This window comes from Cyprinus carpio, chromosome A22 (assembly GCF_018340385.1).
Source record: "Cyprinus carpio isolate SPL01 chromosome A22, ASM1834038v1, whole genome shotgun sequence".
In the NCBI taxonomy this organism is placed as follows: Eukaryota; Metazoa; Chordata; class Actinopteri; order Cypriniformes; family Cyprinidae; genus Cyprinus; species Cyprinus carpio.
In genome coordinates, this window is record NC_056593.1 from 18,232,411 (window position 1) to 18,250,186 (window position 17,776).

At 33.7% G+C, this 17,776-nt stretch overlaps 1 protein-coding gene across 2 annotated transcripts in view; it reads left to right on the forward strand.

The window, feature by feature from the left end:
* LOC109089109 (ligand-dependent corepressor-like) overlaps nucleotides 1–17,776 on the forward strand; it is a 35,951-nt gene that overhangs the window by 4,783 nt on the left and 13,392 nt on the right. The window contains exons 2-6 of one of the 2 annotated variants that reach the window (XM_019103240.2): nucleotides 9,736–9,801; nucleotides 11,830–11,909; nucleotides 12,475–12,601; nucleotides 14,138–14,461; nucleotides 15,326–15,422. In XM_019103240.2, coding sequence (XP_018958785.1) covers nucleotides 9,736–9,801; nucleotides 11,830–11,909; nucleotides 12,475–12,601; nucleotides 14,138–14,461; nucleotides 15,326–15,422 — 694 coding nt within the window. Of the gene's footprint in view, nucleotides 1–9,735; nucleotides 9,802–11,829; nucleotides 11,910–12,474; nucleotides 12,602–14,134; nucleotides 14,462–15,325; nucleotides 15,423–17,776 lie in introns of both variants that reach the window. The other variant, XM_019103239.2, reaches the window with a different exon arrangement.

Consider the following 17,776-nt stretch of genomic DNA (forward strand, 5'->3'; position numbering starts at 1 on the left):
GAAGGAATTTTTGTTATTTTTGCTGCCTAATGCAGCAGATGTTTTCAGGGAACTGCTGGAATGCTGATGCTAATACTGATGATGCAGTTTCAGCATCATTTAGCAAAGTAGTTTTAATCTTCTGCTTGAAAACACTTGAAATGTGTAGAAAAACAAATGAGATGTTGTAGAAAAAGACATGTTCAAGTGTAGCATGTTTTCAGGAGGTTATCTTTTTGCAATTATTTGATTTTACATTTTACAAAATTACTAATTTTTTGGAATGCAGTTCCAGAAATATTGTTGCAAATAGTGTGATATGAACATAAGTTGCTCTATTATGAAGTAAATGTCTTGTGTCATTGCTGTCCATGTCATATTGAGTTTTACAGTTAATGTAAACCTCAATACTGTTTCCTTGAAGAGCTATTTCTACAATATTTAACCCCCCCAAAATAGTTTAGTTGGTATGAATGGATAGTTAATTTAGGTGTTACCATTTTGTCAGTATATTTTCATGTCTTTTTGGTTCATGGTTAGCTATATTGGGATGCCTTGCAATGGTCGACTAGTCTAACAAACTTGTTGATTGGTGAGGTTGACTATTTTTTTTTATTTTTATGTTTTTAGCAACAATGCTTTAATTTGCATGCTATACTTTAGCTGTTAGATCATTTGTACAGTAAAACCCTATTGAAAAAGTTCATCCCCTTTAAAACGCACCAATCTTCTGAGGCTCAATTGAATCCAAAACGTTCAATGAATTACTTTTTCACACAACCAGCCAACTGGTAGATGTTTGCCGTTCTTGAGCTATGTGTTTGTTTCATTCATTTTCTCCAACGACTCCGTGCTACATCCATGTGGATCCCACCGTGTGAATGATTTCTTTTGTTTCTCGGTGGTGAAGAGCAGGAACGCATGTGTAAATCACAGGATTCGAACAGCCCAAGCCTGCTGAAATCTCATATCAATTACACACCCCCCTCCCAACTAGAGATCATTTTATACTCTGGTGATCTGATGACTATTGTCTTTGTGCTATTAAATGAGGATTAACTGTGAGTCCCGATGTAAGACTACATTGTTCAGTAGCTGCCAATAATTACACAAGTAAAATCAACTTCTTATTATTACTTGGAAAATGCTGAATTATTATGAAACTGTTTTTATCTGTTAGTTTAAATATTCCCACACAGTTCTGCATCATGCTTTACTATAAAAGTCATTTAGTGGAAACGCATAATAATTGTTTTCTCTTCAGCCAAGTTATTACTTTTTGTCTGTGTTTTTCAACCTATTCCAAAACTAGATTAAATCTCATTAAAACCAGCCTAGAATAATATTTAAGCAGATATAGAGAGAACAAAGAGAAGTTATTTGCTGAAGCTTGAGCAGAGGCTGTTGTTTTGCATTTAAACCATGGAAAACCTTTTCTCATAAATTATGTGAGAAACACAAAACAATAGACTTTCATTGTGATTTTCATTTCTGGCTAAATCTTAGCTGTCCAAATCAGAATTTTAAACATTTGTGTAAAAAGGCAGATTTTGTGTGTGAGTTGATTTGCTGATTTCTGCATTGTCTTAACTAATCTATGTAATGTTTTGGATTTGGATGTTTGATTTGTCAGGGGAGGATCTGGCGGATTCAATAGAGAGATTGTTTGGTGGGAAAGAGTGTTTTTGAATGGAGTATCATATCACCTGCATTGTATGTCGACTAGAGAGATGAAGTTTTCCTTTCACTCATGTATTGTTGAATTATCACAGTGGCGTTCAATGGATACATGTTCTCTAATGTCTTTACGAAAGGTGTAGCCAAAAACAAAAACCAAAAAAAAAAGAAAATTTCATGCTTATATGCTCGGTTTTTGAAAGTCAGGAGTTATTTTACAGAACGTCCAAGCTGCTCTTTTACATAAAATAAAAATGTTCTCTTTTCACTTTAAATGTATGGAAAAGAGCAGCTTGGACATTCTCCTGAATTTCTTAATGTTTCACTGAAGAAAGAAAGTTGGGAAAACCATTATACTTGACTTCTTATGGTGGTTTTGTTGCTGGTTCTAAAAATATATGTTGGCAAATATTTCTTTTAAACAATATGTATTGCTCTCTTGGTATGTATTATTGAAAATGATTAAATATGATTCTTTTCAATTATTTTTTTTGGAAAAACTCTGTGGGAAAACAAGCCTAGTTGTATTTTACTTGCAGCATTAAGCATTTTAGATATACTTGGCAGCATTTACTACATGGTCGAAATAATAGTTTACTTGTATTATTGTAAAAACAGAAAATAGATGGATAAACAGACTGATAAAAAGATATCATTGATCCAAGGCTCAGGTGAAAATCAATGATAATGTAGTACATAGACGAAGGCCAAGCCTTTTTTGTAGAGTGCTTTCATTCTCAGATTGACCTTAGGCTATGAAAAAAAATAACTATAGTTTTTAATAAAAAATGATTTTCTCAAACACAAATATATTTTTAATCATGCTACAGATGTTCTGTGGGTTTATTTGGAGATCATCACATCAGTTTGACATGTGCCAGCCCTGAAATAAAACCATTTGTTGTGACTCACTAACTAACGCAGAGCGGCTCGCAAACATGAAGTATTGTGGAATATCGACTGAAGTATTCTTAAAAAAATAAAACAGCTTTTTGAAAGCACAGTCAATAAAGTATTGCAAAAAAAAAAAAAAAAAAAAATGGTTTCTCTATTCTATATCAGATTTGTTTTTTTTTTGGAACACTTAACCCTATAAATAACCTGCTTTACAGCGGACTTAAATCCGGACAACTACTTTAACCTAATGCTGCACATTTGGTACTTAATGGCCAAGTAAACATTGCTTTTGACACTAATCACCACCATCAAAAGCTTAAAATTGCCTTTCGTGGCCAGTAGTTCCTTTTTATGACAAATGGTGCATGTACGAGATCTATATTCCCTGCAGTTGGGGCTTGGCAACCTAAAAGGTCCTGTCGTGGAAGGCCGATGTCCTGATGGGTTAAATGTGATCGCCGTGCCCTCATAGCACAGCTGCGGGTTTACGGATTTCCCACACTCTAATTCAAACTCAATCTAGGTCAAGAGGAGCCCGAATGACATTGTTTAACCTCCTCTAAAAAAATAACACTTGCAATGTTCTTGCTGGAGTCGAACAAGAGAAAATAAAATAGTTGATGCAGGAAGCATTTGAGTGCGTTTTCTATTTGTTTTTCTCCGTATTTTGTGCACTAGCCTTGTGCCTTGTTGCTAGAACGTTCATGCAGTTGTTTCTAGGTTTGTATGTTGATGGAAAAGCAGTGTTTCAGGTAATAGGACAAAATTATCTGGAAGACGGCAATGTCTTCATCTTTATGATGTCATGTTTTTCTTACTAGGTTAGACAAAAGACTTATTATTCAGGCATTTCAGACAAAGGATTGAATACTTTAATAATATTTATTTATTTACCTTTTTCTTTATTTAGATTGTAGTTTTCTTGTCTCTAGAGTATCAAATGATATTTGTTGTCTAAATTCGGCTATGTCTTTGATACTCAGGTTTTAGTGTTTTAGTAAAAAATTTTTGGCACTTTTGTTAACGTTATCAAAAATATGCAAACTGATTCTTAATTGAGCCAAGATAGGGTATGCCAATGGACATGATATTTTTTGATCAGTTGGGACTATTATTTATGTGTTATTAGGGCCTTTCGCACCGCTTTAGTTCCAGAACTAAATGTACAGTACTAATTTTGGGGAAGATTTTGCACGAACTATTTCCCAGTACCATTAAAAGGGTTGTATTCGCACCGACAGTGTGTACTAGGAAGTGACGTACGCTGGTCGACAGTGGCGTCATATGTGCTCGGCGTTCAACAACAGAAACAAAAAACAATATTAACAACAGGAGGATAGAGGACTGTGTTTTTGTTGTGTCTCGCAGGTTTCACAATAATGGACATAGAATGTCGACATATACGTAAAGCGATTGAAAGAACGGAAAGGAGGATTAAGAGTCTCCAACAACAACTGGCAGTGCTACATTTTCTACAAGTGCCTGCACTTCAGCGTCTGTATATTTATCGCTGTTTGTCATACTTGCGAAATAAGTTGACACAATGTTTATAGTATGTTTACACAGTGTTTTAAATCATGGCGGGTAAGGGCGTTTTCAAACGCGTCTGGCCAATCAAGTTGTGCTGGTTAGACCCTGCTCCGGAGTAGGAGCTAATTTGGTTTTCGAAAAAGGCAGTCTGGTACTAAAATCACACCCAGTTCCAACGGTGCGAAAACGCCAAAAAGTGGTAGTTCCACAATTAGTTCTGGTACTATGAAAAGGTTCTCGCGGTGCGAAAGGCCCTATGATTGCTCTTTAACAGTTTTGAGATTCTTGCCTGATAACTCTGAAAGTTGGTCAATTACAATGGATAGTTTGGATATTTTGCTGATTTTGAGTTGGGATGTGCAAAAATTCAAAATAAACTAGTTAGTTGGTTGAATTAGCCTGAATGATAAGTCCAGTTTCAGGTTGACTTGATCGTGATCTGACGTGTTCTAGTTGTTGTCTTCAAAAACAGAAAGAGCTGTTTAACAGCGAAATCTCAGCACGCTAATTAAAGCACCAATTAAAATATCAAATATATATTATATTTGTAGTTACGAAAAGTTTACATCAATTAGCCAAACTCACTGAACTGCATTAGATGCGTGTACATTTAATTTGCAATCATTTAACTGTATTATATGTATTTAAAAAAAAAAAAGGTATTACACTGGCCAGCTGCCACCCTAATCTCTGAATATCTACATTTAAAAAAAAAAAACTCATCAGTCATTTTCTAATCTTGATACACTGTGCATAAAAAGTATAAAACCATTTTAGTACTAATTTTCCCCTTTAACCTTTTGCGTTTGATCTAATGCATCTGCAGTAGTTATGACCATGGTGTTATAAATACCTTCCTAACTTCACCCTAACCACATAATTGGAGGATCGTAATTAGTCATTCATCTACAAAGAAAGACCTTTATGAAATGGATGATGGGGGTCGCTTTTTAAATTGGATTCCCCCCCCCCCCCTTTATACTACATGTCCTTCAGAAATCAAAAGCTAGACGAGCTGAGTATTTATAAAGCAACTTTTCAATTGCACTCCAAACATCTTATATATATTTAGTCCGTGAAATGACTGACAGGCGGCAGGAGACAAAGGGATGGAGGAAAGGCTAATTAAGAGAAGTATAGCGATCTCGTCCAGTGTCACTAAGCAACACGCAAACCTTCTTTTTACGCCCCGAGGTTAGGAAGCACACGTCTGAGAAAAGCCGGTCTGCCGCTACAAACTTCCCTTTTCTGTTCTCTCTTTAATAATAAAATATGTGCACCTTGTGACCTCATAATTAGCTTTTTTCTGCAGTCCTTCAAATTAATTAGTTTGATGTCTGTGTATGAGATATGCAGATAACGGGCATTTTATCGCAAAGGCAGTCAAAATGGCAGTAGCGTATGCTTATTTATATCTCACACAGGTGATGTGCCACTCTTTTATTTACGCTTCTGCCATAAAGGAAAACTGTTTTTTTTTTTGTAGTTAGAGGCCTTGAATGAAGAAAATTAAATGAAGGCTTTAACTTAAAGATGTAGCAAAGCAATAATGATCATGCGGACGCTTGAGGTAAAAAAAGGTTTTATTTTCTCTCCATTAAAATACTCTGTAAAAAAAAGTTCAATTTGTAAGTTTTGAATTCATTGTTTGTGTTTTGCCCAAATTCTTCACTTTATTTCTGCTACTATTTATTTTTTTTCCTTTTTTAGAAATGTTCGAAGCATTTGACAAGGTCAGCTGTGCACGGGCGACGCTTATGTGTCCGTGTTTACAGTTTATTTGGAATTGAAGTAAATTGAATCTGGCAGAACGTGTGAATTGAAGCGTAGGAAACCTATAAAGTACTTTCAGTAAGAGGTCACTGAATAGAGAACTTCAGTCTATAGATATCTCATTGTCACCAAGCGCGGTCACATGTGATATCTGCTCTATTCATTCAGCATTGGTTTGTACAGTATGTGTATGCCGCATCTTCCAGGTGACTGAGACAAGAGAGGAAATGCTTCTTAGACAGCTATACGTCTTTAAGCATTCATCTACTTTCTTAAGGGTGAATCTTTCCGGCATCTTTTCATATTATTCACAATAATATGAATTTACTGAAATTATTCTCAGCTCAACTTTTAATTTCTTGAGCTTGTTTAAACAAATCCCAACAGTAAATACGTATTTTTGTGTGTTTGTATTATGGATAAGAACAATACCTCAAATCTTTAAGCTATTTGAGCTTTTTGTCTAAATGATGAATCTTATGGAGCACTTCAAGTATGTAGTACTTATGTAGTGTTGAAGTCTCTGACTTGTATTTTATGTTTAACTTTATTTTCTAGGACAAACTGTGAATATCATCATCATACACCTGTTCATATTTCTAATTGGCAGCATTTCCAGCGTGCATTTCACCTTATTATCTAGATATGCATTTTTTTTTATGTATTGAAAAGGCATATTAAACATAGTGAGACCTCTCAAAGTGAGTTCATATATTATTCTAGCTATATTTCTTGCTGAGTTAATATTGGAGCACATTAAAATCATATTTCATCTATTTTTATATACAAGAAATAATAAAAGATTTCAAGCCTCAAGATTTCATTGGCACATGGCACACTGAATAAATCATTGGCCCCAACAGGATCGTTGAATTGCACAGCGTGACTCCTGCGTGCCGCCACACTGAATTTCAGCCGACAGCTTCCTGTCGGATAATTATCAGGAAAATGTTGCTGCTTTTTTTCTTGGAAACTTAAAGAATAGCCGTCAGGGTCACAATGGCAGGTTCTTCACAGATTATGATTGCTTTCTCAGAGACTGAAGCCTTTTTTGTGGGTTAACTCCTTAACCAAACAAAGAGAAATGACCCAGTTTCTTCTGCCCCTCCCCAATTTGAATATGCTCAGAGTGAAATTGGATAAATGCATTTGAAATGTGGAGAAACTACTCTTTAAACACAACAATGGGCTGAAGAATGAGGGTGGGGGTAGGGCTGGGAACATTTTTTGGAGCATTTTTTTATTTATTTTGGTGTCTTTTGAACTGCTTGGAGCAGGACAAAAGGCAATCTACTCTTACATTCAGAGATGTTGCCACATTGACTATATGTGTGTGTGTGTGTGTTGAAGTAGGTGTGTTGTAGTCAATTATATTCATTGTATTGGTCAATTTGTTCATTGGTTTGTTCTTAAATGCAAAATTAAGTTGTCTTAGTTGCCTTTGGCCAGGTTGTTTTGAGGCATCCGTCTCCTGGATTGGCTCTACCAGATAGAGATGGTTATAGTTGACACAGTTTTCCCCTGAAGAACAACCCCAACCCCCCTTCTGCCTCCCATGTATGAAGGATTGGGGGTAGGGAGTTGGTTTAATTTAGGGTTAAGATAAACCACGGGAAGACAGCATGCACCATCTCCAATATGCTGATTTTAATGATTTAATGAAGGTATTGTCCTCCCCAGAAAGAGAAAGCTCTTTTTTTTCTAGTCTTTATGTAAGATGATATTGATCTCTTAGGTGGTGCTTAGTTCCTTAAAATGTTACAGAAGTCGTTTGGAAGACATTGACAACAGCTTAAGCCTTTAGGAAAGTGTATATTTGAAACTTGTTTAAAGTAAATAAATAAATAAAAAAACTAAAAAAAGCAGTACAGTAAATTCTTAGCAACATTTACGAAGCCAAAATATTAACAAATTTTTGTGATAATAATTCAGAAGCAGTTAATATCCATGTCCATTTTAAAGGGGCCAAATGTCAAGTGGTGTGCCTCAGGGTTCAGTACTCGATCCAGTGTGTGAAAATCTCTAAATTGACATGCAGTCACCACAGCTAAAAATAATTCTAATGCCAAATTTCATCCTTTGCATCGAGACATTTTTACATCCAGTTTGCGGCATTTTTAATTTCATTTCTTTTTTCTCTCATATTTGTATGTATTTTTTTTTAAAGCAGATTTAACAAAATGGAACATGGACGTGACAAGATCATAGCTTGACGTTACTGTTTAGAAACCCTGATGCGGTTTATGGATTTAGAAATATAAGCAAAGCACTTCAAGTTAATTGCATTTAGGCTAATTTCTGCATAAGAATTAAAAGAATGATTGTTTTTACAGTAACTGTGTTTTCTAAAATCGGTCCTTAATATAGATTAAATATATGCAGTTTGTTAGGTTATGTTTAATTACATTTTACATTGAACAGTTAGCTTGTGTGGGAAGCTTGCTTGGAAATAGTGTCCTTCAACCATCTGCAGAACTCAGACTCTGTACGATATATCGATCTTATCTACTGGTTAGATACATGGGTGCTTGTTGCCCAGTGAAAGTAAATTATTCATACATCCACTACACTATATATAGATAATTAATGGTCACCAGGAAGTTCAAACAAAAAGCTGCTGACGTGACTCCCTGGTGTTGAATTGATTGGCTTGTTGCTGTACGTTCACGCACCCCTCAGTTGGACCCTTCCTCACCCTCATTGTTACATTTTTGTGTATGTATGCACTGCGTTCTTTATTTGGTCTTGGTGATTTAAGGTTGTGTAGTGATAGTGAATGAATGTCAGTTTTGTTGGGTTGAATGAGTCGCTCTTTTGTGGCGATATCCCACACAGTTCTCCTCCAAAAGGCCTCTTGCAAAGTGCTTTTCATATTTAACTACACATCACATGAACAAACACTGAATTTAATACAATTTAAGAATTTAAGCATTTAATATAAAATTCAGTATCACTTATAAATTCAAGTTTTTGGAAGAGTATGATATTTTTTTTATTTTTTTATTTTTTGCAAAAACAAGTCTAACGTAATGTTGTGCTTTATCACAAATATCTCTGCATTCTATGTACAGTACTCAATCATTGTGTACCGATGCAATTATCCACTAGAGCTTGAAAACCGCTGCAGTTTTAGCAGTAATGCTGTGCATTTAATGGACTGGAATGTTGGAACACTCTGAAGTGTTCATTTTTGTTATCAAAGCCTCCTTTGTAGCCAGCAACAATTTGGAATGCATGCTTTATAAGCAAACTGTAGCGGGAACAGCTGATGAATAGTGAATCGCACTAACTAAGCCTAGCGGTTAGTGTTTCTGTCAGATAGACAGCCGTATCCTGAAGGACAAAAACTTAAGATCATGTTCTTCTTAATCATCGCGACAGCAAAACTAAGGATGCTATTGAACAAGCTGTAAGGATTTGCCTTAAACAATTCGAGAAATCACCACTTTGATCCTTTCAAGTTTAAGTGTGTGGATAAGACTAGAGAATGCACAAAAATGTTAACGTTCGTTCATATTAATTTCTTTATTATGGCTGCTATTATAAATCTATGGGTTGCATTGCATTTGATTCCTTTCCAAGATTTCCTTTCCAGGAATCATTACTATAAAACATTTCCACAGAATAGGCTAATACTTATCTCTTTTTTGTTTCCCATTTTAGCAGATTCTTCAGGGTGTATTCATGCAGCTATGCACTTGAGCTGGTATTTGCAGTTAATTAAACTGAGTGGCAGTATTAGATCGGAAAAGCATTGATTTAGTTCATAAAATTGAAAGCAGTTTGTGCACGTGTGGGGGTGGACGTGGGTGGACGTGTGATTTGTACTTATAGACCTTGCACAGAGCTAATAAGAATACACCTTTGTTTTCTTCACAGGGTTTGAAAGCATTTTGGAGGGGCTGTTTGGACCAGGACTCGTAAAAGATCTTACCCTCTTTCAAGGTCAGTGTTACATTGGTTACGATTGAGGTGAAGATTATACCGATGGTTACTTTTAGATTAGAACGCTTTGTTTGCGGTTAACTTTTAATTACAATTGAAATAATATCATATTTGAATCGTGATTTTTAACCTTTTTTGTATAGAGCTTATTATTTTAACCTTGTCCCAGGTTTTATATTTTAAATTATGAAAATCCTATTCTAAGCCCTTGAGTCATTTTGTAAGTTCACAAATATGAGACGTCAATCTAATTAGCAGATGTTTCAATTGTCTGTTTCTTAAGGTGTATACAACGAACTGTTGAGCTTAAATCATCCAAACTAAATTTAAACATGAATATAAACATGGCTTAAGTGGTTTGCTCTTTTTTTTGCAGAACTTTGAGTGCAAATTAAAACTTCACATAGTGAACATTTCTATGTTGGAGAAAAAGGTCATGTTTTTCCAAAGTTTTGACTTGTGTTGGTAATTATTTATCGAGAGAAATACTTCTTTTTGCAAAAACAGTAACCTAAAATTCACACAGCCACAAATTAAATGGCCTTCTAGATGGAAGTGTTGATGCACTTTAAAAGTTGCTCTAGTTAATAATTTATACACCGATTAGTAGAGGTTAGTTCTGGTTATTCATTTTCTTTGATAACACGCCATCATCTAATTGCTTCTAACAGATGTCACAACGTTACTTTTTATAGTCATAACGAATATGCCCATATAAGACATCTTAACCTTTCGCATACCTGGAGTAGTCAAGAATGGAAGATTGTCTCGTCTCGTTGTGCAGTCAGTCGGTCCAGAGACAGCAGCTCCTAAAAATAAACAAAATATCCTTGGCATGTGATTGTTAGCTAGCGGCTATAATCAGACACAGCATTGGAAATTAAGTCTGTTAAAGATGAAAACAAAGAAAAACATTTAAAGGGATCATATATGGGGTCAAGATTTAACACTTTAATTCCCCTCCAAGGCCCGCTTATGGTAGTCAAGGTTACTTACTCCAAAAACCATTGTAATTTCATTTCTCATGAACATTTGCACATGACTCCTAATACATTAGATCAGGTCTTCCTTTGAGGGATTTTAGTTCAATATTACAGTTTTTGCATGCAGTTCTTACATTTAAGCATTTTGAAGGTATTTTGAAGCAATTTCAATGGGTGTTTGGTCAGAATGTAAAAAAAAAAAAAACATTAATATTTAGATTATTAATGAGAATATGGAGTAAAGTAATCAGATTTGTGACCCTGGACCACAAAACCAGTCTTAAGTGTCAATTTTTTTTGAAATTGAGATTTATACATCATCTGAAAGCTAAATAAATAAGCTTTCCATTGATGTATGGTTTAGTAGTTATCAGACAATATTTGGCCGAGATACAACTATTTGAAAATGTGGAATCTGAAGGTGGAAAAAATTCAAAATATTGAGAAAATCAGCTTTAAATTTGTCCAGATTAATTCTTAGCAATGCATATTACTAATCAAAAATGAAGTTTTAATATATTTACGGTAGGAATTTTACAAAATATCTTCATAGAACATGATCCTTACTTAATATCCTAATGATTTTTGGCATAAGAGACAAATGGATAATTTTGACCCATACAATTTTTTTTTTTTTTTTTTTGAATATTGCTAAAAATATACCCCAGCGACTTAAGACTGCTTTTGTGCTCCAGGGTCACATATGTGGTATAACAAAAAATATCTCTGTGTGGAAATAACCTACGGAAGATGTTTTTCTGAAATCTTTTTGAAAAGAGGTCTTCTTTCTTTATGTTTTATTATTTTTAAATATTATTATATAAAAAAATATAATAAACATTGAATGTTTCGCAAAATATTATTTGCGATGCTACTGAAAATTGTCAGTGTAGGAAAAACACAGAATATTATTTTTATTATGTTAAAATGCAATATTATTAATAATTGGGCAACACGTTTGTTGTAATATGTGGCTAAATAAAGTGTATTTAGTGTTTGTTTTTATAAAAGAACAGCACTGTTAAAATTCTTCTTCTTCTTGCAGACTGTGAGCCGGAGGGTGTGTCAGATTGGTCGTTTGATGAAAATTGTCTCTTTTGCTGCTTGAGACGTGAAAAAGTGAAGGTAATTAATCTCGCTCTTATTTTCCTACCGATATATTTCCACAAACAATGCATTAGCAATTTTACATATCACATTGAGTCATTGAATGTTTTCAGCCGCGCAGCACTTTAAAGATGTTTGTTGTAGCTGGGTCATGGGTGTTGAAAGAAAAAATGCTCATTAACGCTTTTAATGTTTACCAGTCAAATGACAGGTAATTATTATTCAAACTGAGGTTTTTGTTAAGCTATTACTTGACAACACATCTCCAGGTGTGACAGATGACCGTGAAGAAACCACAACACTGTCAGGGTTTTCTTTACAACAATATATCAGCTTTACTCCTTCTTTGAAACTGAACAGCTTTTGTGTTCACAAATTTGCAGATATTTTTAAAGGCTAACAATATGACAGGTAAATTGGTACATTTTACAGCTAATTTCTTTTTCTTCCCTGAATGAAATTCATGTAAATTTCATAATGAAGAATAATTGTATCAAATATACATGCATTTTCAAATATGTTTGATTTAGATTTATTTATTTTTTATTAATTTTAGTCTCTTATTTAATTTTTTTCTCTCTAGGAAAATTTGGTTGGTTTGAACAACCAAGTGTATTCAGAAGCAGACAGCTTCAAGCAAGAGCAGTCCAACATTAACAAACTTGAGAAGCAAGCAGAGGATTTCCTCAATGTTGTCTTTTATAGAAAGGGTAAGACTTACATTATGTTATTCACTACAAGAGCTGAAACCAAAGTGGTTGAAGAATGTGAAGACACTTTTTCCAGTTACACTGGAAAAAATACTATGTATTTTTGTATTTTTTTCTCTTTTGTTATAAACAAAGGCAATTACAGTGGTGAATTAAATTGATGTCCTTTTTTAAATAGATTTTTAAGATAAAATTCAAATAGTTATGACATGGCAAAAATCCATTTTGAAATAACTAACAATTACTAAAAGGACTTGCAACTCAATTTTTTAGAATTTCATACACACACAGATTATACACACAGCATATGTATATGGATTTCCTTGGAAAGTGCTTTGAAGTTCAGATGTTTTCAGTCTTCTGTTTCTCTTCCTGGCTGTGTTTATCTGATGTTTTCTACTCTAAATGAACATTAGGAAGCGGTCTTTCCTTTTTGGAAGTCTGCAGGACTTTATTGCCCTGTTTTCAAAGGCTTGTCTGCCAAATCCAGCGGCTTTGAATTTTAACAATGGCACTAGCCATGTGTATTGTGAAACAGTTTAATGATGCAGTGTTATAAGATACAAAATTCATAAAAGAGAAAAACTGATGAGAAGTACTTTTAGTCAAATATTAACTTGTATCTTAATGTTCACCTGGCTGTGCAATAACAATATTGCAAAATACAAGCGATTTGTTCAAATGTGTGTGAAGCAGGGTTTTAAGTTAACTAACACTAAAACCATTTATTTATATATATATATATATGTTCAATCTAGTGTAACTCAAACTAAATCAGAAATTAAAAACAAATATGAAAAAAAAAAAAACCTTAAATATAACAAATATAAAACTGAATTAAAAATTAAATACAAACTAAAACATAACTCAAATGAAAGGGGTCATATGATGTTGCTAAAAAGAACATTATTTGGTGTATTGAAATGTGTTTTTGTGGTTTAAGGTTCAAAAAACACATTATTTTCCACATACTGTACATTATTGTTGCTCCTCTATGCCCCGCCTTCTGAAACGCTCAATTTTTACAAATCTCATCATTCTGAAAAGCGAGGTGTGCTCTGATTGGCCAGCTATCCAGTGCATCGTGATTGGCCGAATGCCTCAAGCGTGTGAAGGATCTTCTTTATTCACCAAGAGCTTGTAACACTCCAAAGAGAAAGGAAAAATTGAAAACGCATCATATGACCCCTTTAAAATAAAAAATAAAAAACATTAAATAAAATGAAAAAGTTATAACTAAAACTGAAATTAAACAAATAAAAAAAAAACGAATAAAAGTGACAAAACCGACAAAATTATTGAAACTAACTAAAATTAAAATATTAAAACGAATTCAAACTAATAATATCTCAATTATACAAAACTGGCACTGGTGAGAAGCGTGAGCTGTAATCAAAATAAATGTTCCAAATATTTGGAGGATAGACTTTAAAATTTTGTAGCTAAAATCTATTTCTCAGTATCTTCAAAAAACAAGTAATATATACGCTATAACGCATTAATTGGCTCATTCCTTCATATGTGTTCCCTCAGCAGACCTCCCGAGATTTACAGACCCCCACATTCCTCTAGTGGCTCGTGAGATCATGCAGCGAATGATCCGACAGTTCGCTGCCGAATATACCTCAAAAACCAGCTCAACTCAGGACGTACCCCAACCCCAGGCCCAGCCCAACGGCACCAAGGACCAAAGCCTGCCGAAAGCGCCCTCGCTGGAGCCGGACGCCTCCGCACCCGGCGCCGGCGCTGCTGCCGCTGCCTCCGCACAGAATCCCGTCCTCAGCAAGCTTCTCATGGCAGACCAGGACTCCCCACTGGACCTCACCATCAAGAAACCAGACACTGAACCCAGCGAACAAGGTGAGGAACAGTTTTGCTCATATATATTCTATTCTATTTCGCTGTATTGGAGCATGCAGAAAAACATTTTTCTTTTTTGAAAATGTCGAAAAATCCTTAACACAGGATTATATTTCAGAAGCTATTTTTATTTTTTTCCAGAAAATTAATTCAACATATGTGATCTGAAAACAAGTCATTATTTAGGAAAAACTTAAATATATATTTTTTTTTTTATATTTTATATAAAAAAAAATTATATTTTATATTATTATCATTTAGTTTAACTTGATGTACTAAAATGAAATAATTAATAATAATAAAAAACTATAAAGGTTTGTTAAAAAATTCTAAAACAATAAAAATAAAATAATAATAATACATTTAAAATGTAAAATAAAAAATAAAAGCTAATTCAATCTCAATAGTGAACTGAAAATAAGCTATTAAAATAAAATATGTCTGTAACTATTGGATTGACACAGTTTTCAGAAGATGTAATGGTCTAATATTACATGCTTTATAATCATAACATTCTCTTTGTTAGTCAGTGTTATATTGGAAATAAATTAGGTCAGCTTTGAGACGGCCAGAATGTTGTTTTGGTTGAGAAGGAACTCACTGAATATGGTTTCTACAGCTTATTATGAATAGATGTCTTTTTACAAAGTGTGAATATTACAGTGTTTACAAAAGCTGTTTGTGGTTATTACAAAAATGATTTTAAGTAGAACCAGAACTTTGTAAAAAGGTATGTAAAGAACTTTCAAGTGTTCAATAATGAATAGGTAAACTGTTCACGGATAAAAGAAAACTAGATGGTTTGCTTCAGTTTGGTCAATTGATTATCCTTAGTTTGGTTTTAAATGATGTTTTTATTTGCAGATGGAGTCCTTGACCTCTCAACTAAGAAAAACCACAGTCATGGTAGTGTCTCACTGAAAAGCTCTCAAGGTTTCTCAATCATGCCCACAGTTAAGGGGTAAGAAGTCTTTTTTTTTTTCATTGTTAAAATATTACAGCTTTCCGTTTAGGTCTAATCATCCTGCATCAAACACTTTGTGGCATTCATGCATCGCAGACATGTTTGTTGGACATGTCTGTAACAGTGAATAAGAGGCCTTGATGAGTCTTTTGTCCAATCACAGATGCGTATTTTGTGTTTCACTTGTTTGCGGTAGCTCACAAAATGAGCACTGCAGAAGCATCACCTGAGACGCAAAAATATGCTCCAGTAAGTGAAAAGCATCATCTGTAATTTTAGATTTACTTGTAAGTATTTTAACCCAAACTATGTAATGCGAAATTCATAGAAAGACTGGCTGCACCAGTTTAAACAATGACAATGTCTTTATGTAATACATATTTTATAAATCTGATACAGAATGGTGCATACCTGCAGTTTGTACTTTATTTGAACAGTGATCAATGCCATGAATCAAATTTCATAATTTAGCTGATGCTTATAGGAACAGATGACCCAGAGTAATCTGAGAGAAGATTATGGACAACCCCTTGTGGAACCATCAAATTACAGCCTTGACAGTCAGTGTCCATTTTCTTTTCTGTACTTTAGAGTAAAGAAACTAAGGTACAGACTATCATTTATTTTATGCCAACATTTTTTTTTGTTTTCTGAAAGATACAAAATGGTAATGTGAATGATCATCTATGAAACTTTATACAAATAAGGTACTTTTTTTTTTTTTATTAATTAATTGTAGGTGTTAATGGTAAATCCAAACCTCAGGTGGGTCAAACTAAATATTACATGAGCTGTTTTATTCTGCATTTTTACTTTTCATTTTATATGTGGTTTGCATTGTCTGAAACACTGTTAAAATTTGGGATATTTGGGAAAGTCTAAATACATTTAAAAAAACACTGATTTGTGCCATTTTTTAGGTCTTTCAGTTTAATGTGTTCACTTAATTAATTCATTAAAAACATAATGTGATTAAAATATTTTAACACAGTTTACGTGATAGCCACGCCCCCAGACTTTACATCATCTTACATTTCCTACAGTTGACTGTTGACAAACATGATCAAGGCCAACAACTCCATAAATGCAGTTATGCCCTAAAATTCAGGATATTGGGGCAAAAAATGCCCTGTGTATGAGTTTGTGTCTTATATTTATATCATATGATAAGCAATATCACACAAACAGTGAAAGCAATATCATACAAGTGCTGTTTTTGTCTTGAATATCAGGAGTTTAAATGTGATTATGTACAGCAGTTCAGTAAATAAGAAGTTAACATTGTGTTATATTTTAAACACAATATTGTCTGTTTTTGCTCAATTTTGCCAACAAAAATATTATCTATGAAGCCATATATTGATGTGCATCTCTGAGCAGCACGGCAATGTTTAGTTCTGAATGAATCCTCATTTTGAATTAATTGTGTTAGCCAATGATTCAAAGGCCCATTGATAGAGTGAGCTGTTTACTTAATTCCTGAATCAATCAGCCGTTTGAATGAATCGAATGAATAAATGACTCAAAGACATTTACCGCAACCTGCTGGCAGTGTTAGTTTCTTATTTAGAGTATAATGTCATTAAAAAAAAAAAACTTAGTGATAGCTCACCCAAAAATGTAAATTATGTCATTTAATCACCCTCATGTTGTTTCAAACCTGTATGACTTTCTTTTGCACAACATAAAAGGTGGTGTTTTGAAAACTGTTGGTAACAAAGCTGTTTCGGTTACCAGTGACATTCATTGCATGAACAAAAAAATACAAAATAAAACTAAAAAAAGTTTCTTAAAGTATATTCTTTTTTGTTCCATAGTTTATGTTAGGCCGTTGTAGCCTAAACATTTATGTGTAATAAATTTTATGTTGAATTAAATAAAATATTTATTTCTAAAGCTACTCTTTTTAATGTGTACTTGATACTTTTTCATTTAACTCAATAATAGCTTTAAATTATCTTTTGTGGGTATTTTCACAGTCAAATTTAATTTGCGATTAATTCGCTTAATTAATCAACAAATGTAATTAATTAGATTGAAATTTTTGATCCACTGATAGCCCTAGTAATTTTGTTGCCTAGCAATGAACATGAAACATATGTAAAATATATGGAATTTAATTGGCTAAATTTATTAAATGAAAAAGGCTAGATTGGGTAACAGGTTAGCAAATTTATAATAAATAAATCTGTCTCTGAATATTTGGTCCCAAACTAGCTAAGCCCATTCTTCAGCAACAGAATAACTATCTAAATTTAGAAAGTTGATGAACTGATTGACAATTTTTTTTAATGCAGTAAGTTTGGTAATGGTTAAATGATTGGGGTTGATGAATTCAATCAACACTGCAC